Source organism: Lissotriton helveticus, chromosome 9 (assembly GCF_964261635.1).
Source record: "Lissotriton helveticus chromosome 9, aLisHel1.1, whole genome shotgun sequence".
Classification (NCBI taxonomy): domain Eukaryota; kingdom Metazoa; phylum Chordata; class Amphibia; order Caudata; family Salamandridae; genus Lissotriton; species Lissotriton helveticus.
The window spans coordinates 1,139,645,598-1,139,668,653 of NC_136070.1; the positions used below are offsets into that span (position 1 = coordinate 1,139,645,598).

Consider the following 23,056-nt stretch of genomic DNA (forward strand, 5'->3'; position numbering starts at 1 on the left):
TGCATTGTTTTCTAAAGTCTCCATTCTTTCAGAGAGGGCTTGGTCATCTTTCCTAAGCTTTACGATGTCCTCCACAGTGCCTTCCGCTCTCATTGATATTTGGCCCACTGTCTCCTCCAAAGCTTGAGTTCTTAGCGTCAGGTTGCCTAATCTCTCATCGAGAGACTCACAAAAACTTCTTATCTCTCTCTGGTTAGAGGCCGACTCTGCAAATCCTTGTTTAATCTCTGCTGATAAAGCCACAAACATTGCTTGTATAGAAGCTACAGATACTGTCTCAACGCCTGAAACAACCGCTTCACTTAACTCTTGAGGCGTGCCCAGGGAAGTTTCAGTAAACATCCCAGCCTCGAAATTATCTTCGATATTGTCGATAGGGTTCCCGACTGAATCATTTCTTTCAACTACTGTAGAAATGGGTAATAGCACTTCGTCCACTGCCATTAAATTTTCAGCTTCCATTGTGGCTTGACCCGTTGCATTATTGACTTCTGAGCTCTCAAACTCAAGCTCTGCCGATGGGGTCTCCTCTACTTGTGCAGTTAGAGGCAAATCATTGTTAGCAGCCTGATTTTCAACTAGGGTGGTTAAGGTCTTGGGTGGCTGAGCTGGATCTTTATTTTCCATGGTCTCGAAGCCAAATTTAGAAATACTACTGCTAGATTGAAATGGCTCTCTCTCAAGGCTCAAAATCTGAGGAACCACCTTAAAATATGAGCGCAAAGAGGGGGTCACTCTGGGAATAGGAGCTGTAGAGGGTTTAGCTTTGGCCCGTTTTCTTCCCCTTTTTGTTTTAACCTCAACCGAGAGATATGAGGAAGTTTCTCGGTCTGACTGTGGGCTTTTCCCTGTCTCAAAAGCCTTCTTATCAGTCTCCTCTGCAATATCTTGAAGTGTGCTCTTTCCTCTCTTTCTGCGAGATACTGCGACCCCCACTGAGTCCTTTGTTACACCTTTCCCTCTTAGTTTCCGATCTGACTCCGAAGCACTCATGTATGCCAGAGTTTGGCAGAGAGAAGCGCAGCAAGCTCCGCTTTCAAACCGCTCATTCACACAAACTCCACTTACTGCAATTGACTTGGAGGCTCCGTCTTTGGAGGTGGCGCCCATGCACCTAAAAGCAAAATCCTCGTGTGGTTGAGCTCCTAGAAAAGCGAAAGGTCCAATACCCAAATAACAGGGAGCTCCGCTGGTGTGTCCAACGCCGTGGAGACTTTGAACATGTCTCACTTTGTGCAGCTCGGCAGCGGCTCGCCTCCACGGATACAACGCAGGTGGGGGCTCGCAATGTGAAGGGCGTACACTTCCTCGTACGCCGCTGCGATCACCGAACCTGCCGCGCCCTACCTCCGGACCGCTACTCCTGGCAACAACCACTCGGCACATTGAGCAAGGCGACTTTTTCCGTTACGATAGTTTAAGAAAAAACAAAAAGAAAAAAAGCCCTAAATCCAAGGGATCGGTAATTGAAATCGGCGAGTCACGCTCTAATTTTTCAAACTGGCATCTAAGGACGTGACGGAGCGGAGCACTGCCGCAGTCAGCCGACTGCCGCCATGTTTTCCCCTCTCTAGCAGGGTTGTCCACAACTTATCTCTTGGCACCAAATCAAATGCAGATTTCAGGTCCACAAATATTAGATAGAGGCTGCCACCCTCCATACACATGGTCTTCCAGTGTAATAATTGTAGCCTGAAAATTCTGATCCAGTGTGGACATTTCTTCTCTGAATCCTGCTTGGAACGGGCTAAGAACTTTATGCTCCTCCATCCAGCTCTGTAGGCGACACAACAGCACAAGTGCAAAGATTTTTTGGCTTATGTCGATAAGGATTATGGGCCTGTAGTTTGTGGGTAGCAACGGAGATCCCTTTTTGTAGACTGGTATGATTTCAGCCCAACTACCGGGAATTGACATACCTTGCAGGACGGCAATAAATAAGATTCAGAAATATGGTGCCCAGATGGTAGGTTCACTTCGGAACAAATCCCTGGGTATCTTGTCTAACCCTGGTGCTTTTGCTGGTGAGATTTTGCTTAAAGCACCGGTTACCTCTTTGAGTGTTATCATCGGGTATCATCTTTTTCTCTAAGGGAAGTCGTGAGTGCATTGGGACATTCGGCCTGTGGGAAGCAGGGTTCATTCTCCACTGCGTCGTCCTCTATCTCTACCCTCGAGTAGAGGGACTCGAAATGGTCCTTCCACATATCTGCCCCTAGATTTGATTCTACCGTTGATTTTCCTTCGGAACTAACCGTGTTTACCATGTTCCAGAACGTCCTTATATTACTGGTGCTCAAGGAGCTTCTCAGAGTTTCCCACTTATCACTTTCCCACCCTTTTTTAGCCTCATCAATATTATTTCGATAGGCCACTCTATTGATTTTAATCAATGGTCTATCATTGGCCTTAATGGCAGAAATCAAAGCTGTTTTGGCCTTTCGGCATCTTTCATTATACCAAGGATGTCGAGGTTTTCTATTGGTTCTGATTTTTTGGGTCGGAAAGAGGAAGTCCGCCATAGTAGTCGTTAGTCTAGTATGGTTTAGGGCGACCTTCAAAAGTTCAATTGAAGTGCCGTCAGCTGAGACAGATTGCATTGATTTCACAAGAATCGGAATAACGGTTTGATACAGGGAGACTACATTTTCATGGGATTGACTTATGTCCGCCCATCGGACTCTCTTCCTGCAGTTGGTAAAGGCCAATCTACCATCCGCTGGCACAGCCAGACCTGTAGCGCTCCTAGTGCTTGGCATGAACAACTCTAAAATTAAGGCATTGTGGTCACTATCGTGACATGGCTCGATCTTAGTCTGTTACTCTGTGCCAAGATTTTATATCAATCAGAATACAATCTAGTATGGAGCCATCTCTATTAAAGGTGTATATGCCTGGTGTGTCGGACTTTGTTATACCGTTACATGCCCTCAGTGAATGTTTTAATGCAAGAGATTTCATCTGGAGCACCAAAGGTGTCCAGACTCTTACTAGTGGACTAGTAGTCTCTGGGATGGTGATTTTAGGAGGGGACTTCAACTGCCAGTATGAGCCCTTAGATGGTATGATTAAAGATAACCCATTTTTCATCAGGGAAAGTAGTGAGAAAAGTCGTTAGCTCAAGTGTCCTTGAATCTTGACTGCGGCTAACTGGTCTCGAGTAGACATTTATTAGGGCGATTATGATCCTTGATGGAAAGTTAAGGAGGACACACAGAATATAATTTGAGGATGTTTCTAACCGTTTAACGGTACAGCTCAAATGTACACCCACCCAGATACAAAGCCCCCTGAGGTCCTCCCCTTTCCCCTCGATGTTGCAGCTACGCTATACGAAGCATAGCCTGATTTTGGGATGTCCCCTTTGCCCAAGTCTCTTGAAACATGCAGATCTCATGTTGCTCAATAAATCTCCCCCATTCGGGATTATCCGTCTTGGGAACTAGTCCAGCTACGTTCCAAGATAGAACTCGCAGCCTCGATGGATCCGGCCGGCTATATATGACAGCAAGTACAGGGGAGGGTGAGTGCAGGGTCCCCCCCAGTACACAAATCTGACTTCTGGGTGATCTCATTGGGTGGAATACAAGATTGACGGTTAGTTGTAGCCATATTACATCTATAAATTTCGTCCTTTGCTGTCCCACAAGTTTCACCCTCCCTTGATGACATACCCTGGCCTATGACCTCCCCTATTTGGACAGTTTTCACCTGTAGCTCTCTCTGGTGATGGTATTCCTTCAGCCCATATCTCTTGGGCTCAAGTCAATCTACTCCTTCTAGACCACCAAATCTGTTTGTTATTGGAATATTAAAGCTGCCTGGGCCGATTGCAATCTAGGTTGGTAGTTTGGTAGTTCTGATTCAAAGTTCTCCCCTCCCAACCATTCAGCCTTCTAATTTGTTGGGGTCTCCCTGGAGGGGAAAAGTAAGCCAGCAGAAGGGCCCTTATGGCCCCCTCCTGTCTCCAGTCATCCCTACTTAAGATTGCTCAGGCAACTAGTGGGTTTCTGACATTTATCACTATACAGTCTCCCTGCATAACCATGGGTCTCCAGCCCACCCAGCCGACTCTGCGAGTTGTTAAGATTTCTCCTGCATCCTCATTAGGAATTGCTTAGGATTGCCAACCAGAACATGCAATTATTTTTTAGTTCCTGGTGGGATTCATTTTGCCCCCTCCCAAGCTCAGGGATACGTGTCAGAACTTCAACATAAGGGGTTGAGGCAGGTGGTAGATTAATGCACACCAGGGGTACACTTTCTTTGTTTGCCTCTGCGCTTTTAATAAATCCTACCACCTACGGCTGTCTATTTTCTTGCCCTTGTCTACTGTTATGTGGTTGGGGAGATGTTAGATTGGCCCTACTAGAACTTATAGCACACTGTCTAACTTGATTTAGGGTGATGATGGTAGTGGGGCTATTCTGTACAGGTGGAGGGTCAGCCTTGTTGGTACATCTTCATCAGAAACTACGGCGAGCAACATGAAACCCCGCAAAGCCTCTCACTACCCCACCACTCCTCACTGGAACTGACACAGTCAATGCACCTTGACGCATGAGCTAGCATCACAGCCCTCGCAACTCCATTGTGGTTGGATTAAACTTGTGACTTTGTTCTTGTACAGCATGACCAGATACCCTCAGTTGGCACTTTGCGCCTTTAGGCGCTACTTTTATCTACGTCTTTAAAATTGCCTAACTTCAATTCTACGGATTGGATTTTTGTTGTTTTGGTCTCAAGTAATTGATAAAATGTTACTCTTTTTTTCTGAATTGGTATGGAATTTTACTTGTGGTGTGTTTTCACCATATATTTGTTTGTGTACTGCATAAATACTTCACACGTCGCCTCAGAGTTAACTGATTTATTTTGTGCCAAGGTACTAAAGGGTTAAGCACAGGCTAATTTAGTAACTTTTTGTGATTAACCTCGACAAAGATTGTGGCCGTTGATTGAGTAGAGTTTCACTCCCCTCAGCCAACAACCCAGTTTCTCACATCCCAATTTAATACTAAATATAATCAGCACATCCCTCAGCCAAGGTATCCTCAGTAACTCTCCCAAGAATGGTCAGTTCCAGTAACTGCTGAAGACACCCAACCTGGTCCCAGACTATCTTCATAATCCTTCACCATCCATCCATGGGCAAGCCCCTTGAGAATATCATTGACATCCAGCTTCATGATAAACACAAGAGAGAATCTCTTTTACAATACTACCAATCTTGTATCAATCACATTGCAACACACAGAAAGCAAGATTTCAAGTTGTCTAGAAGATACATTTTGCTGGTGGCCTTCTCAACAGCCACAAAAGATTTATCAGCAAGTGTGAGACTGGGATGTGTAGAATAAAAAGAAAAAAACATCAGACCTTCATCTACAATAACCTATGTTCCTAGACCTTTCTACTGAAGCAAAACCTCATCTTTATATAAAACTGCTTAAAATGTATTTGAAGAACCATAGAATACTGAAAAAAGTACCTTTTCTCCTTCATTGTTAGATTCAAATATATAGCAGACTGATATTGGTCGACCCTCAACTCTTCCACCTGCTGTACGAAGTACGAATCCAAAAAGGCGTTTATTTTCCTGGTGTGTGGCACACAAGACTACATTTGGCAACGGGAACTGCAAATATAAGTTTAGAGTATTAAATCATTTCTAAATAACTATGCTACAAATGTATGCCTTAATACTTACCTGTACAGTTCAAATATAGAAAAAATAAACATTTTATTCCTTTCAATACTGATGCATTTTTTCTGCTCCCTAAATGGTGTGTTGATATCAGGTTAAACTTGTAGAGAAGTTATACAGCACATATCTGGAATGCGCCATGCAATATCTGCCCACATGGCAGTTAAATGAGGCGATGATGTGGATATGCACGTAGCATTCATGCTAGAGGTATGTCGCATAGACACAAAAAAGATGTGCATTTTATTCAAGGAATGAACCATGATGGTTTGGCTTCCCCATAATGCAGACTAAAGTGGTCATAATGTGGTATTTTTGCAACTCTGCTGTCTCCATGCAGGGGTGCTGCTTATGAAAGTGTGTTCCTGCTTCAGGTCTCTGGTATAGCATGGATGGATGAGAAGGCCATACAGTAAAGCGGTTTCTCAAAAATTATGGATCAATGCATTTTCGGCTTGTAAAAAGGAAAGCTCATTCAAACTGAAATGTATTGCAACACAACAAGCTCAATTAGTGCCCAAGGTACAAGAGCCAGCAGAAGACCAGGTAATGTCTGCAGTAAGTGGGCATGAATATGATAAGTGACCCAGAACATTTTGCACTTCTTGTTGGAACATAGGACTGCCATCTTGTAATTTCACTAACTTATGGTCAGATTTTAAAACATTCACCAGGGTTAAAATATATATATATATATATATATATATATATATATATATATATATATATATATATATATATATATATATATATATATATATATTCAAAGTAACGGTGAAAGTAAGGATGTTTCCATCATTTATATTTCAAACAAAATCTATGAACAATATAACCATTGAGTCTAAATGGCGATCTGTTCTACGAATATTTGGAAAGATAAGGATGAATATGTACTTTTGCTTTTTGATACATGCTAACTTAAGGAACAACTACGCCAAGATATGTTAAGACTCACACTCAAAGGCGTTATGATTGGCAATTAGTGGTAAAGACCCTAACAAAAGTCTTTGCAACTGGGCTAGACACAAGACGTGTTTAATAACTTCAACAATAGGTATGGTTCACCTATCAGTGCATTTTAAAGTAATGACCACTTACCCTCAGCCTTGTGACTTGTGTTTGGGGATCAATTAACCTGTATATTTAAAAAAATATATATATCAAATATCAGAATATGCAAAGAAAGTGAACAAACTGGCAAAACACAGTGAGAGAATAGTAGCGTGCAACTTACTTTAGACAGTCACATGTAACAACTAAATGCGATTCTGTCATCCTGAAAATATTGTGGATGGCTCTGGCAGCTAGAATTTGGCGCATGGTTTCATAAACAATGTCGGAATTTTCTTCTGCTTTCACTTCCATTGATCCAAGAAATCTTACAACAAACAACTGGTGCAGAATAGAATCTAAAACACACAAATTAATTGCACAAATAAAACTATTTGGGAAAAGTAGTTAGAAAGATGTTGATGCATACTTTATACTAGATAGTTTGTTTCTAAAAGGTTTGCCGACCACATTCTCTGCTTATTGTAATAATAGTGTCTTAGTTTTAATACATTAAGAAACTGGAAGTGTACAAAGATTCCCGCAAGACATCTATCCATCAACGCACTGTCAGGGTAGTAAGCATTGATTAAATTTGGCCTTGCTACAACGAAGTTTGAAACAAACATGGACACTGATTTACATATAGCATTAAATAATTATTATTATTGTTTTAATTATTAGGTTCCTGAGTTCATAACAACAAATTTATTTTTGGCTCAACTGTGTCATGAAATTCAGTACAAATATGTTTTGTTTTGAGTAAATTAGCACATTCATAAAACTACTTCTGGTACCATCAACGTTCTAATGCCATGAGGCCAAAATACAGAAATAATATTTTAATATTTGAGCATGTGTGGGGTACAGGCAACTTAACTCACAGTGCTTCCAAGATCTCCAAGTTTTTCTCTCAATTGCCCCATAGCTCATTTAAATGTCTCAACAGATTCTGGAATCTATCCCCCTATTGTGAATCAATGTTCTCACATATCATTTCATTTAGTTTCCGCTCAGATGTCCAGCTAATTACAAACTTTGCATTCCTTTATCTCTCAATTATCCCACCCAGTTTCGTAAGCTCTACACTCACCTTTAATTTTGCAAACTGCTTTTAATTGGCATTTAACAATATATTCATCTTGCATCTCCTTTACTTTGCTGCAATCCTGTGTCAAATGTCCTTCCTTCATGTTTTCTGCTCCACCTGCATGCCTATTGTCTCACTAACGTCAACTGCCCCGTCGCATACTCTACGCCAAATTCAGTTTAGAATTAGTGGAAGATGAAGCTCAGCTTTAGTTTCAATCACCTTCCTCTAACTGAAATGTTGACTCATTATTTAAGTTTGTTATGCTAAATTATACAAAATACAATAGTCAATTGAACAACCCTAGTGTACACCTTACAGCCATACTCCAATATTTCATTTACTGTAAATGTAGTTGAAAAGTTACTGATACAATTGCCTCCCTCTGTCTGGTACATCTTTTGATATCTTGCTCTAAATATAACTGCCACTAATTGTTTTAATTAACCAAATACAGTGTTACAATTACTAAATTGTCATTCTTGACAATGGACCAGTTTTAACTTCCTAACACCTCCCTTGTGAAGTACCCTGTTTCTCTTGAAAGGTCGCACACAAAAGAGAAAGTTTGTGGAGTGGTGTGAGAGTGTAGCATGGTCACTATGTACATTGTGCAGTGTCAAGGTAACAAAAGAAGAAATCGTCCCAAGTTTATGGAGAGGAGGATTGGCACATGTGAATCTACAACACGCTATGAACAGATGGTAACACTGGAAGTAACATTTTCATTTTTTAGCAGAACATCTGTAAAGCGGGGGCAGGCATGGAGCTGATACAGATGCCTGGAACAAATTCTTCAATATTATCTTGCCAACCATAGCCTATTGGAGGCCTAGGACGTCCAGAGTGCCTTGCTTGGTAATGTATGCCTGGTTTACCAGGTGGATGCTTTGCAAATGTCTATGGATGTTCCAAAGAAAGTCATGAAAAAATCTGTTATACGGGTGGAGTGGGCCTGTTCGCTTTATGGTAGCATGTCTGAATGCACTTGACTATTCTAAACCTGCATTAGAAACAGTAAGGTTCATGTTAGGCTTTGCAAAGGCTAAAAAGAGCTGGCCAGACTTTCATGAGGGTTTGGTTTTATTGTTGTAATACATAAGAACTCTTTTGACATCTATTACATTTCCGCTGCAGAAAAAACTTGAGTTCTGTGGTCTGATTAAGGTAAAGGTAAAAGAGTGATGTTAACTTGAGGAGGAATTTAGGGTTGAGGATGAGACAACCCTTTAGTTGAGAACCTGATAAAAGGTTCTTGTAAGGCAAGTGCCTAACATTCACTAATACGCCTGAGGGAAGGAATGCCACCTTCCAAGAAAAGAAATGAAGCATGAATGTAAAGGTTCAAAGGGTGGCCCCACGAGCCTAGTGGATCGTGTTAAGATTCCACACAAGGGCTGGATGTACTATAAGAGATATAACTCTACTGAGACCCTCATTGGAAACCTTTATATTGGAATCGTAACTAAGGAGGAATGCTCTCTGTTTTGCATATAGGCTGCAACAGCAGATGGGTGTAGGTGAGGCATGACCTCTGCAGGTGTAACAGATAGCCCAGTTTTAACTTTTAAACACCTGTCTTGTGAATTACCGTTTCTCTTTAAAGTTCTACACTAATTCCTAAATACCTTTAAATACAGAATTCCTTTGCACAACTGCATTTCTGTACCATTTAGATGGAAGGAAAGGGATATTATAATGAAATAAAGTAGACACACGTAATGGGGCAACAAATGTCAAGCTAAAGATCGTGGAAGGAAAAGGTTACCTACCCAGTAACCATTGGTTTGTAGCGTCTAGTGCTGTACATTCGCATGAACTGCACACTCATGCCATCTAGTGTTCAGCTTGGATGTTTGCGAGTTAGGCTGTGCATATTTTGCAGTTAGGTGTAAACATAGGCGTAGGTGACGCCTGACTTCTGCAGAAGTATAGCAGGTAATGTCCTGGACATTAGGCTTTAAGGCGTCCAAGTTTTTGGAGATGCTGTAGTGACCAACATTTTTTTATCTTGCAGTGTAGCAAGCCCATGTAGTGGGCCTGTGTCCTTCTGACAGAATGGTGATGTATTCCATTGGGAGGTTGAAATAGACAAACTCTAAGCCCAGGCACCGACACTTTAATGCAGAGAATATCATTTCTATCAGTTGTCCTCTATGCAGTGGTGACTCAGCATCCGATCTCATGCTGAGGATGCCTGTGACGAGAGCCTCTACTGGGAAAATGAAGAAAAGTCTTCAAACTAATATATACCACTCGCAGCTCCAACTGTGTGGCCGTGAAAACAGCATGGACAGTTCCAAATTGGGGAAAGCTGCACATCACACCTGGAGCCTACTGGAGGGCTGGAAAATGAAAATGACGACATTTGTACACAGACGCAAATGTACACAGACCCCAATGGTGGGGAAGAATTGGCTTACAACTACCAGCATGCATCACTGGAAATCGCATGCACATTAGGAAACAAGCATTAGAAATGCAATCGGGCTCGGATTTATTTGAGTTTGAGCTAATGGCATTGTAAATGCCAATGTCTTTTTGCCATGTGTTATGGAGTGTGTGCACCGCCACTCTGCACTCTGCACCGCCACTCTGCACCGCCACTCTGCACTCTGCACCGCCGCACCGCCACTCTGCACCGCCACTCTGCACCGCCACTCTGCACCGCCACTCTGCACTCTGCACCGCCACTCTGCACCCCCACTCTGCACCGCCACTCTGCACTCTGCACCGCCACTCTGCACCGCCACTCTGCACTCTGCACCGCCACTCTGCACCGCCACTCTGCACCGCCACTCTGCACTCTGCACCGCCACTCTGCACTCTGCACCGCCACTCTGCACCGCCACTCTGCACCGCCACTCTGCACTCTGCACCGCCACTCTGCACCGCCACTCTGCACTCTGCACCGCCACTCTGCACCGCCACTCTGCACCGCCACTCTGCACCGCCACTCTGCACCGCCACTCTGCACCGCCACTCTGCACCGCCGTCATGGTCAGTAAAACTGGAGATCATACAGCATGGACTGGTGGTGCTGGTCCCCTGAGGGGCTGAGAGTGGAAATACAGGAAATGAAAGAGCCAGAGGAATGGATCAACAGATGGGAAGGGCAAGGGAGAGAATTCACTAAGACTAGCAAACGATGTAGGCATGGGAAGTAGAGGATGTATGGGTGGAGGAAAGGCCAAGGCCACGTGGGAGATAGAAAGTAACTGGGCAATATAAAGGAGGTACAAGAAATGGAGTAGTGGGTTAAGAAAAGGTTGTGAGGTAAAAAGGCTGAGTGGGTGGGACGGAAGGGGTGGTTGGGGCTGGGGGCTGGACGGAAGGGGTGGTTGGGGCTGGGGGCTGCAGAGTGGGAGCGCTAGACGGGAGAGATGGAAGAAAGGAGCCCAGGCTGGAGTCAAGGATGGAGGGAAGAGCAGCAAAAGAAAGAGGACGAAGCCTATTATTAACCGTCCAAGTGGCCTGCCAAGAGAGAGGGGACAGATTGATGTAAATATTCTGGGCACTAATGTACCCATTGCTGGAAAGACTAACATTCCATGCATCCTATGGATTTTATGTGGCAATGCTTGTCATGTACACACAGTGGCTTGTGCAGCAAGACGGGAAGCAGGAATGGGAAGGAGGGCGGGGTGGGGGATGCAGGGAGGGCACGTTGCTCCTGAACATTGAGCTCTGCTTTTAGGACATGTGAGGAGTGGAGAAGAACACAATGTGCTTGCACGGAGCATCAGAGCACAGACAGCATTGGGAAGGGGCGAATAGAGCAAAGAGGAGGGTATACCTGTAGCAACAGAGGAGGGGCACAACTGGCCGCCCTGGGCCATTACATAGAGCAAAAGCTGGTGAATGGGGGGGTGCATCGCCTGCAGCGAGGGGAGGGGGGGCTGAGGTGATGTAGCAGGGGCAGAAGGAATCGCAGGGAGCATGAATCGCGGTGTGAGGTAGAGGGACGGGGGGTGGGGCGGAGCTAGCTGGCATCGGGTATTACTAGTAGCGGAGAGGAGAGAGTGCAACCAGCGATGGCAAGAAAATAGGAGGGGCGGGGGAAGAGTAGAAAAGAAGGGAGGAGGTGAGACGAACTAAGAAAGGAATGAATTGCACACTTAGGATGGCGAGTCTCTTTATACAAGCTGCAGCCAAAGTGCGAAAAAAGGTATGTCAAGGATTTACAACGAAGTGCAACATTAAAACACACACAATGTGTTCACAGCCTGTGTTTTTTGCAAAGTTCGGTCTTGCCCTCAATTACGAAACCAAAAAAACAAATATAGCTTGGAGTTGCAGTTCGGTTTACCTTACCTGAACTTTGAAATAAGAGTTGCGTGTGGAAGCCCAGTCTGAACTGGAACAGTTTAGATCAGCAAGGGGTGTGTTCCATCATGGTGAGGATCCGAGTTTGTGATCCGGATGAGTGAGGCTGATGAAGCCCTTTCCCGGCCTGGCATGCAGCAGCTGCGCGCTGAGCGCTGCTGAATGGTGAACGCGCCCGGCCATCTGGATTCACTTACGGAGGCACCCTGACAGCTCCTAATTATAATTAATGTACTTCTTTGCGCGAGCACGAACGAAATATGCCCAAGATGGCGGAACAAAACTACATTTACCCTATCACTTCAAGCCTATTAAAACGACAACACAACGAAGACGAATCACTGGCCAGATGACAGAACACGCTAAGGAATGTGTGGAATTTGTCTCGCCAAAGCCCTAGGAGATACTTCTTTTTTCTCTTCTTTAACATTAGGATCTCGAAACTCCTCCCACTTTCAGTGGGGAGGAGTCCGAGCCCTAAAAATTGTTGTGGCAGAACCGTGTTTTGCTATTTGTTGCCCCATGAAGAAGAGGCTTGTAGCTTTGAAAGGCGTCGGGGACTGGTAAAACAGCTGTGATTTGCAGCTTTTCAAAAGTAAAGGTTTTGTGTGAACTCACTGCCTAAGGAGTAGTGTCCTTGGCTGAAGAGGCACCTTTTGGAAATGTAATGCGTGGCGGCCTCAGCTGCGAAGGATGCACCGCCTGCCTGGAATGTGGTGGCAGGACTGTACGGTTACAACTGAGTGGCCGTGAAAACAGCGTGGACAGTTTCAAATTGAGGAAAGCTGCACATCACGCCTGGAGCCCACTGGAGGGCTGGACAATGAAAATAATGACAAAAGAAACTGTGTTTCGGACAACAATGCTGACCTCCCAGCACAGTTCGTCCTAATGGAGATGCGCCTGTGAGAGGTACTGAGACCTGTAAGAATTGTGGCAGCAAAAGAAAATGTCAAAGATTAACAGATGCCACAGTTTGAAAAATATTTACAGTACATCAAGAATGGTGGACAAAACACATTTCCAAAGAAGGATGGCCACTTATTTTTATTCTATCTTCAGAGTCAGTGGATTCACAGAACACTTCAAGTGAACATAAAAATATGCGAAGTCGCTCTCCACATCTTAACCCTGCTATTGATGTTATAAAGGAAGAGGGACGGGCTCAAACTGTTTTTACAAGATATATTTCTGTGTGGGAGGGTGTTGGGTTGGAGAGGCTGGGAGGTTGGGAGTTGTAAATTAGAGATCCCATATTTGTCCAGATCATGAGCAAATGGGACTGTTGGTCCCTCTTCTGTGCTTATGACCGAGTTTCACTCAGTTGAGTATAATCCCAACTCAGACTGTTTTCCATTTTCAGCTTGCAACCTAGGGCACCATTTTAAGATATGGGATCCATCTATTTTGAGGGAACAAAATGGTGGACAGGTAGGTAAGATATTGGTGTCAAAAAACCTGGCTGTTGAGATTATCGCCTGGAGAGGAAACTACCTTGAGCGAACCTTTATGACGGAGGAGGAAAAAAGACAACTGGGAAGGGTGGAAAGAGTTCAAGTCCAAACCACAACCCTTCACGTGACCTTTGCTGATTGTACCACATGATGCCTCTGCAATGGTTACCCTATCCTGGAAGTGCCAGCTTGCTTAGTGAGGTATATGAAGCATATAAGCACAGATCAAAACTTAAACATAAGCCTACTATACCCAAGTCTTTAATAATCTTGCAGAGATGGTCTGTGAAAGGATGCACAATTTCGTGCCTCTTGTGCTCATTAATGTACGCCTTCTTTGAAGTCAAAATGGCTTTATTTCAGATCGTATTCTGTGGTCTTGGAAAGGTAGTACTAGTTGACATTTATGGGCTAATTGAAGACCCTTTGATGGTGATTTGTTTTGTCTACATAATTATTGCTGAAAGTACTACTACAGGGCCAACATCCAAATAACGTGTTTGTTGAATCATTGGTCAAGCTTGTAATCCTGAGAAAGGTAAGCCCTATGGTAAATTTCAAGCTAGACTGTAATTGGGGTGAAGAAAAGCTAAGTACATCCCTAATTACAAGTTCAATACAGAATCTTGAAAACATACCATAGCTCCTTCAGGCATTGCTGATTAATGAACATTAATTCAAAAACGATTAAAGAACAATCCAACGTCAACTCATCCAATGAGCAACATTTTGTCTGCATGTGCTTCCTAAATGTAGACAAATGCTTTGAGTCAAAGTATGTGATTCCAAAACTTTGAATGTACATACGTCTGGAGAACGCAAGTATTATCAAAATTGTAGCTACCAGTTTATGGACTTAGTATACAGATTTTTTGGAACATCAGCTGGAACCAATTTTTAAAATCCATTTGCTTTGCCATCACCTGCTTTGTGAAATGATAACCTCCATCAATAAAGATGGGGCACAAAAAAAAGAGGCTAGAAAAAACAAGTACTTAAATTTTCCTCTGTTGTATCTTGGGAAAAAGCATCAGGTTTCCGTTCCACTCATTTCCACATACATGGGTGATCTGAGCAAGTTTTAACTACATAATAAACACAAAGGTATACTTTTTATAGAAATACGTCCGTTGCTGGAATTATTACATTTAATAAAATGCAGATAAGACAACATGTATTTATAGGTACATGTTTATATCTTACAGTCAATCCTCAGACCTTACCCTCAGATTCAGGCGTTGTCTCTCCTGATTCACCAAAGGGGTTCGTTCTTCTGATAAAAAAATGTACAGTTTTTAAAAGAAAATGAATGTAAATATTGTAATATTTGCTAGAAAGCATCTACAACAAAAGGACATCACTGTTTTTGCTATGTTTTGAAACAATCACATTGCATTTAAGGAATTAGCAGAAAGGTAAAATAAGAAACTGATTGTTCAGCATAAATACAAAACCAATCCCACACGCTAAACCTCCCACATCACACAAATACTTCACATACTTAAGTTTATGTTATCTTTTGATGTTGCACAAACAGAAAGCAGGCCTTGCCTGTCCGAATGTTTTTAAGTACCACCATGTGATTCAACTCAGGTTTCTCTATGACTGGTTGAAACCAAAAAGTGCAAGGTATTGGCTCACATGCACCACGTATGAGCAGCTTATGTTACAAATTACCCATATGCCCCTTTATAAGAAACCGATCACAAGAATGATGCGGAAGGTATGGAATAACAACTTGCTAAATGCTGGTTTGGCCTCTTTTCCTTCCCCTTTCACTGGTGCTGGATGAGAAGTTCTATAAAAACTGGAGACTTGATGGTTGAAGAATGGGGGAGGCAGGACAGACAACGCCCTCTCATAAATGTAAAGCACAGGTTACTTACCTTCAGCAATGTTCTTTCTAATGGATACAACAGATAAAAAAAATCTTTATTTTAAGGCTCTGGGCTAACACTAAAATGTTTCTCAGCAACGTTAGCAGCCACTAGACAATGTCAATGAATAAGACTAAGTGATGTCAAAGTCCCATATATGGTGTCACTGAAGCCAGTGTGGTCAGTTTTTCAGCAAGCCCTCAAAGAGGCTATGGTGAGTGGAACAAGAGAGACCAAAAAAAACTAACCCATTATTATCCTCAAGAGGAGGACAGATAAGGAATCTGTGGGCGTTGCCATATCCATCAGAAAGAAACTTTCTATAGGTATGCAACCTTTGCCGAGCATGACTGAATGACAGCTCAGGCTTGAAGTAGTGGATAATTCGCTATGGCTATGCTGCATGATTTCTTTGGTTAATAAGCACTTCTCAGTTCTGCGCTGCATTGGCCATTCTTTTGGGAATCACCTACAAGGCTCATTCCTCTCTCTTTTCTTCCGAAATACGGCTTTCCGTGCTAAGATTGCAACATACTCAATTTGATACTTATTTTGTATTAATGTCTGGTGTCATTAAGCGGTTTGGTTCCTTCATGTATGTCTTGGTTAGGTGTGTGACAAAGTAAGGAAATGACACTGGGTCCCAGCTGTATAGAGACCAGCTTTGTAAATTCATGGGTGGGCAGAGCCATGAGTGGAGTCGTGTGTCACCACATGGCAGAACTGGAGAGATATTGCTAGAGAGAAAAGGTTTCCGGATCCAGTCTTGCACTAGAAAAAGTTTTAACATGAGGAATTTGTGAGAAGATATATATGTTGTCTTCCAATCCGAATCCAGCAAATCTAACAATTCGGTGAATAATGGTCCTGTCTATGCATTCTTTCTTCTTCATTTGAAGGATAAGGATTCACATAAAAACCATAAGACGTAGAAATCAGGTATACATTTGGGGGAAAAAGTTTCACCCACTAGGACACATTCAAATTTCAAAACATTGTGAAGAGAGGACAAGCTAAGAGGGTCTGCAGTTCATTTACCCTCATGCTGAAGTCACACCCACCAAAAAGACGGTCTTCCAAATCAAGAAGTTCAGGTGACATGCATACATTGGTTTGCACAGTGACCCAATAAGGAATGTGAGTATCGGATTCAGTTCCCTTTCAGGCACTGACGTTTACTCACAGTGAGGCATAATGCCCAAGTAAGGGAAACTGGTCTATGACCCTTGGAAAAACGTACCAAAACAATGATGATTTATTGGTTACACTCAGCCCTAGACACCAACACAAAGCGGGATCTAAAAGGACTACATTGTATCAGAGTATGTGAGCACTATCAACTTAAGTGATCAATTCTGGTTTCTGAAGCCTTATTAAGGAAAAGTCAGGTTAAAAGGCCTAGAGACTTATAATAAAAGATCAATTAACTTAAAGACTACATTAAGCCCAATAAAACCTAATTTGTATTTAACATTATTACAGAATCTGCACTCAAGATATTGAGCTTAATGTTATAGCACACTCACTATTAACAACTGATGCATCAAAAGAACTAAATCCATTAACAACAAGTTCCTTTTAGTGCCTAATCCAGGTGCATTTTTAGATCTACTGACACCTACGACTAAGGTAAAATGCCATCTTACAAGATTTTAAAATCTAATCAAATTAAAATTAGATCTTAAAGTAAGGTCTCTTTACTTACAAGTTGGGAACGTGAAAGAGCCATCGAAAAATACTACAAAGTTCTATTGTCTCAACATTTCCCTGAGCAGCTTTTATATCAGTCATAAGTATTTCAATACTTCACTCACCTGCCTGACTGTCCTGGGGTTCTGGCCTGACCAGAAATGTCTTCACTGACTGGAGAAATGATATCAAATTGTATAGGTGTATCGGGAGCAACAATGGAATCCAAAGAAAGAGTTGTTAGAGCTGAAGAATCTGATCCTATTGAGCCAGTACTGTTAGTGCGCGTTGTATGCGGCCGAACTTGGCTAAAGAGCAAACAGAAAAAATAATCAATGCTAAACTGAAATACATACTTCATAGATATTTTGACTTCCTAAATCCAGTCTCAAATTAGCCATACTTATACGTTCCACACTACAAGTACACAGTAATTGTTTACTAGTATATTCTGATCACACACTAATATATTCCAGTAACCCGCAATAGTTAAAATGCACACATCTTTGTATTGGTGCGGAGACAGGAACAATGATACACTAGCAATGATTAATATTTATTTCAGATTATGAAATACTTTCTACTCAAACATTTTCAAAAAGAGTGATGCTTGAAATGGGAAACAGATTTGCATCTATCAATTTAAAAACGTTAACTCAATATTAGGTTATTTATTAAAATCTGAAAAGTCAAGAAGTCAAAATTCTAAGTAAAGGATGGCAGGCAACAACAACATGCATTGGGTTTGCCTCAACATACACGATTACTAAATACTTACAACAGCCTTATTTCTAAAGCCTTAGTTTTAGACTGCAAAAATTACTTTAAAAACACTTATGCACGTAAAGCCTATTTTATGCAACCTTTTCCAGGTGCAAGTCTGACTTGCACCTAGGAAAATCATAACATGTCTCGTACACACGATATATGAAGTGTACTATATAGATTAATGTATTCAACATTTGACAGTACAGGCTCACTCATGCATACACTCCTCACACAGAGTTATCAGATTAGTTTACATCAATGAGCATTGTCAAGGGCTTGTCAGCAGAATGGTCCAGGAAATCCTATGCAAATGAGGTGATTCACAAATGTTTATCCTACACTTATTAGTTCTAATGGTCCAGGTGTAAATGGTGCGGATGGGTGGGAAAGCGCATCTAAGCCTTCAGTTCACATCAGATGTCAGTAAATGGTTTCATTTTGAGAAAAACTGGTTCAACACCATTCCCACATTCCTATTATTGTTTTAACCCTAACACTGTAAACAATGTGCAACTCATTGAGGATACACATGTAGGGCTAGCAAAATTAGCATAATCACCAATGTTTAAGGAAGATTTCTGAATAAGCAGTAGTGAACTAATCTCTAGCATAACATAACATACTACACCACTTACACTGCTGGTCGCATGCTCTCATGTCTCTGCTGGAATGATGGAGATGGAGTAACTGCCTCCAGGGCTGATTGGTTCACTCTGGCAGCAATTTCCTGTTTGAAATTTGTTTAAAAAGCAGGTTTTGTAATATGTCGCTTGTATGTACTTTCAAGCCAAAAAAGAACAAGAACACAAATGAGTGCCTAGGTCACAAACTCTGGTTTTCAATTGCATACAAGACATTTTATATTCACAGACCGTAAAATGTCACCTTTCTGTAAGGTATTTCTACATTGTGTAATAAGGTTATATTTTTTCGGTTGATCACCAGCATTTCAACTTGTTTTTTTATTTCACTTGCTCTAAAAAACTCCAAAAGATTACCTCAGGATTTTCACTTAGATATATCCGCTTTGAGATGTTATTTATCGTGCAAATCCACTAAAAGAGAAATAGGAAAAAGTGAATGATCATTACTTGAAAATTCAATCAGACTTTACACTGTGTTCTGTTTTCTTGCACCCATAGATATGTATATGTGCTTTGTAATGTATTACATAGTTTTATTGTTACTTTACAAATATATAGGTTTATAGGTAAGGAGTCTGCTTACATTTATGTTCATTTGAAGTCTGTTTTTTTTTTTTGACAACACGCCCTATAAACTGGCTTAAAAAGTACACTTTTTAGTGATTACATTGGTGAGCTGAAACCTTTAAAAAGCATTCTGCTCATTGTGCCAGGATCTGGTATAACGAGCTGGTAAATAGCTGCAGAGAAGCTCCGATCACTGCCATCTCCATTTTATTTCAAATAAGAATGAGATTTGTATGCCAAGGTCTTTGTGAACACATTTCTATTTAAGCATGTAATTGCCACATATGCAGCACGGATTATTCCACAGTTCCTCTGTCTTTTATCTTCAAATCAAGGATTGAACATTTTGTCAAATCTATTTTAAGTACCCAAACATACAGAATAGGAATCAGACTGTGACAGTTAACAGTAAGAACCAGTTTTACTGTTGGGCCTAAAAGCCTCTGCAAGGTTTGTGAAGCTGTGCCATCCTGTCCTTGTATGTTTCTGGACTGCCCTGCATGTTTCAATTCTAGCCGGATTGTCAATTGTAAGAGTCCGCTTAGGGTCCTCCGGTTGGCTCGATTCTGAGATATCCCAACTGGGCTTTGAGTTCAGGGAGACACCCAATGTAACCCACTGTTCCGAAGATTAACTACAGTGTGAGACTGACATTGTTGACAACGTAATTTGTAGTCAGGGGTGTAGACTTTATTTTTACCTTTATGCATGTGCAGGAACTGTCTACTGGCTGCTCTATATTAAGCTAGGTTTGGTCTCTGAAAACGGGGGTCTCTTGTGATTATAATGATTGAAAAATGCTAGAAGGAAATCTATGCTGAATCCTGAGTGTGTGCGGGATTGCTGTGGGTGAATTGCCTGGGGAGTGCTGAAGTGCTGCATTGGATGGTAGCTGGTGATTTTCAGGGATGGTGTGCTCTCGGACATGCCAGCCTGAATGTATAAATCTCCCCGATAGTAGGTGTGCCTGAGGTGTGGAAAAGATAACAAGACATCCAGCCAATTTCACTTTGCGGTAGGCAGGTTTTCCCATTCTAGAAGGCACCCCAACCCTTTCCTACCTGCGACCAAAGCGCCCCCTTGTAATTGAGCTCTCTCTCTCTTTCTCTCGCTCTCTTCCTTTCTCACTTGAGTATAAGCCTCTCTCTCTGAGTCTGAGCCAGCCTAAACCAGTCTCATGAGGAACAACAGAGCAGAGTGCGAACAAACCTCGGCTCCAAGACTAGAAGAAATGCTCCAGAGGCTTGGAGGAGCACCATTGCTTTCTGAAGATGTTGCCTTTCCTGATTGGCCAGGCCTTGCCACCAAAAAGGAGAAGGTAACCGAGTACCTGGTTTAAAGTGCATCTCAATTATTTAGGTTCGGAGCATCTAAATAATGCCACTCTACCCCCCCCCCCCCCCCCCCCCCCAGTGAAAGCCTGTGGAACCACCTTACTGCTTGCCCTGCGCAGTTAGGAAGCCTGCCTGTGAGAAAGAGCTTGCCTATGCCTGTAGGAGTGAGCCAATGCAAAGAAAAGAGCCATGGGCCAGCAAAGGGAAGCAACTGTGCAGAAGATGTCGCGACAGACCGAGACTACCTATGAACCCCAAGGTCACCCAAGAGAGCTGCCCATGTCCATCATTTTCATAACTGAGAAGGGTCAGTCTGCATCACCCCTGTGTTCCTCATAGCCACATAGTGGGATTACCTACCTCCTTTGAGTTTTTTTTTAATAATCTGGACTTCGAGCCCTCGCCAGTCTCATTGCATAGAGGAGATCATCCTGATTCTGGAATCATTGGAATCCACTTTGTAGTTTCCAGTTCAGTAGATATCCCCATGGTCAAGACTCCCGTTGTTCTCCGACTAGTAGCCATTGGGCCAAAGACCTCTCTGGTGGGTACCACTGTGGGTACCCCTGGGCCATGTATGCCCTTGCCACCAGGAATTCTCAACAGTGATCGGTAGTTCGCAAGGAACAGGTAAACATTACCTTCTATGTACTGGTGTACAAGCCAGCATTGTCCTCAACTTAAAGAGTCCAGTGGGCTTTGGATACTAATAAACTGGAACCAAGCCCCACCATGAGATATTGGGGACCCGAGGTGCGGCTCTCCTTGCCCCAAGCATCTATTCAAAGGATATTAGGAATCCTTCCTACAATAATGGCACCCTGTTTGTTTGGGTGGTGGTGTTTTTATTCTGAAAGATGATTGCAATCCTAAGAGGTCCATCATCAACAATCTAAGCTACAGACTCACAAAATCCAGACGTATCAGTTACAAATTGAGATATATTGTGTCTTTCTGTCTGCCATCAGTGGTACACTGACAAATATTGCAGCTCAGATGCTTTTGAAGTAACCAGAACCCTTGCAAATGTTTCTCAAGTGGTGACCATCGCCTGTAGGGCTCAATGTTAACTAAATGAAAATCGCTCAGCTTGCTGGCGGTACGAATACTAATGGACTTCGTTCTCAGCTCTGAGGGTGCTAACCAGTTCTGGTTTCAACTGCATATCATATTGCTTAATATAGAATATTTTGACCTATAGCCTTGGATTACTCAGAGATCCCCAAGAAAAGGCTTTGTATCTGTAGATCAGACATAATTCAGATACATTAAAACGTTCTGTTACCTATAAACAGACATAATGGTTAATTTATGTTAAATTTACAGAGTTTACAGATATGCATGATAAATAGGAACTAGGACCGTGTGAAGAGGTGAGGTAAAAAAATGACTCAGGGGCCACTGGACTGACAGTCCATGCTGTAGGGGAGTACATCTCCTCTACACACAATCAGCAAACTAACACTATAATAATGCAGAGTATTCTCAAGCCATTAAAGGAAAGTATCAAAGAAGCACAGTGTGATCAGAGAAGGAGCAACATAAGCCATCAAATGTATGTGAGCCAAGACTTCAAAGTAGATGTAAACTGATCAAGCCACTGATCCAGATCATACTAATTCTGAATGGGGGTTTGAGTGGTTACTGTACCTCATTGGTAATTATGCTCATTCACTCCATTCATGAGGTACAATGTGAAAAGTAGGCTTCTGTTCAGATACAACGCGTTTCATCCCAGAGCCCTTCGCAGTCTGTAATAGTCAGCAATGCTCCAATGGAAAAATCACAGTCCAAAGAAAGGACTAGGAAATGACGACTACGTAAGACTCTCAAGATACATGTTCTTACTGAACAGATCCAATGATATAAAGGGATTGATGAATGCAGACATCCCAAAATGGGATCTCAACCCCAACAGAGAGAATAATTATAAGTCTGAATCCTGAATGTGGGAGATTTCTTGGGAGACAATAGGGCTCTATAAAGGAGAAAGTAGCTTTGTCTGTGTCACTAAAACTGGAGAATAGGTTATATTTGAGGTCCATATTTGTGGTCAGTTGTGTTCCTGGGTGATTCAGGATAGGCAGGAGGCCAAATTCTGATTGGGATAAAAATGAAGTCTGGCAACATGCAACCCCTTTAGAACTTGCAGATCTGGAAAAGCAGGTGATATCCCTTGAGCACAATATGTCAACTACGATAAATGCTGGGATCTGGGGAGGGGCAACGGAGAGTTAGGAAAGAGCAGCTGGAAGAGGTGAACTAGTCTCCCAGAGTGGAAGAGGGGGGTTTGGGGATATGGTGACTTTTGGTGCTTAATAACCGATATAATACCTCCTTGTGCAAAAATGCCTCTGATAGGCACATACCGAGTGTGGATATAGTAGCATAACATTTTAAACAGCAAGTAAGAGGTCATAAAACAGTCAGTTTCACCAATGTATCATACACATGCAACATCAATACAAATGGAAAATTCTGTTTCACAGCTGGATGCGTTCAGAGCCAAGGAACCACAGTGTACCTTGTCTAGCCAGTGATATGTAGCAA

General features: G+C 42.3%; 1 protein-coding gene across 2 annotated transcripts in view; it reads right to left on the reverse strand.

The window, feature by feature from the left end:
* Positions 1-23,056, reverse strand: part of APPL1 (adaptor protein, phosphotyrosine interacting with PH domain and leucine zipper 1) — a 240,172-nt gene that overhangs the window by 55,894 nt on the left and 161,222 nt on the right. For both annotated transcript variants that reach the window (XM_078661572.1, XM_078661573.1), the window contains exons 13-19: positions 18,960-19,016; positions 18,597-18,688; positions 17,319-17,501; positions 14,851-14,900; positions 6,942-7,116; positions 6,806-6,842; positions 5,492-5,638 (exon numbers count right to left, since the gene is read on the reverse strand). In XM_078661572.1, the coding sequence (XP_078517698.1) occupies positions 5,492-5,638; positions 6,806-6,842; positions 6,942-7,116; positions 14,851-14,900; positions 17,319-17,501; positions 18,597-18,688; positions 18,960-19,016 (741 nt within the window). The remainder of the gene's footprint in view (positions 1-5,491; positions 5,639-6,805; positions 6,843-6,941; positions 7,117-14,850; positions 14,901-17,318; positions 17,502-18,596; positions 18,689-18,959; positions 19,017-23,056) is intronic.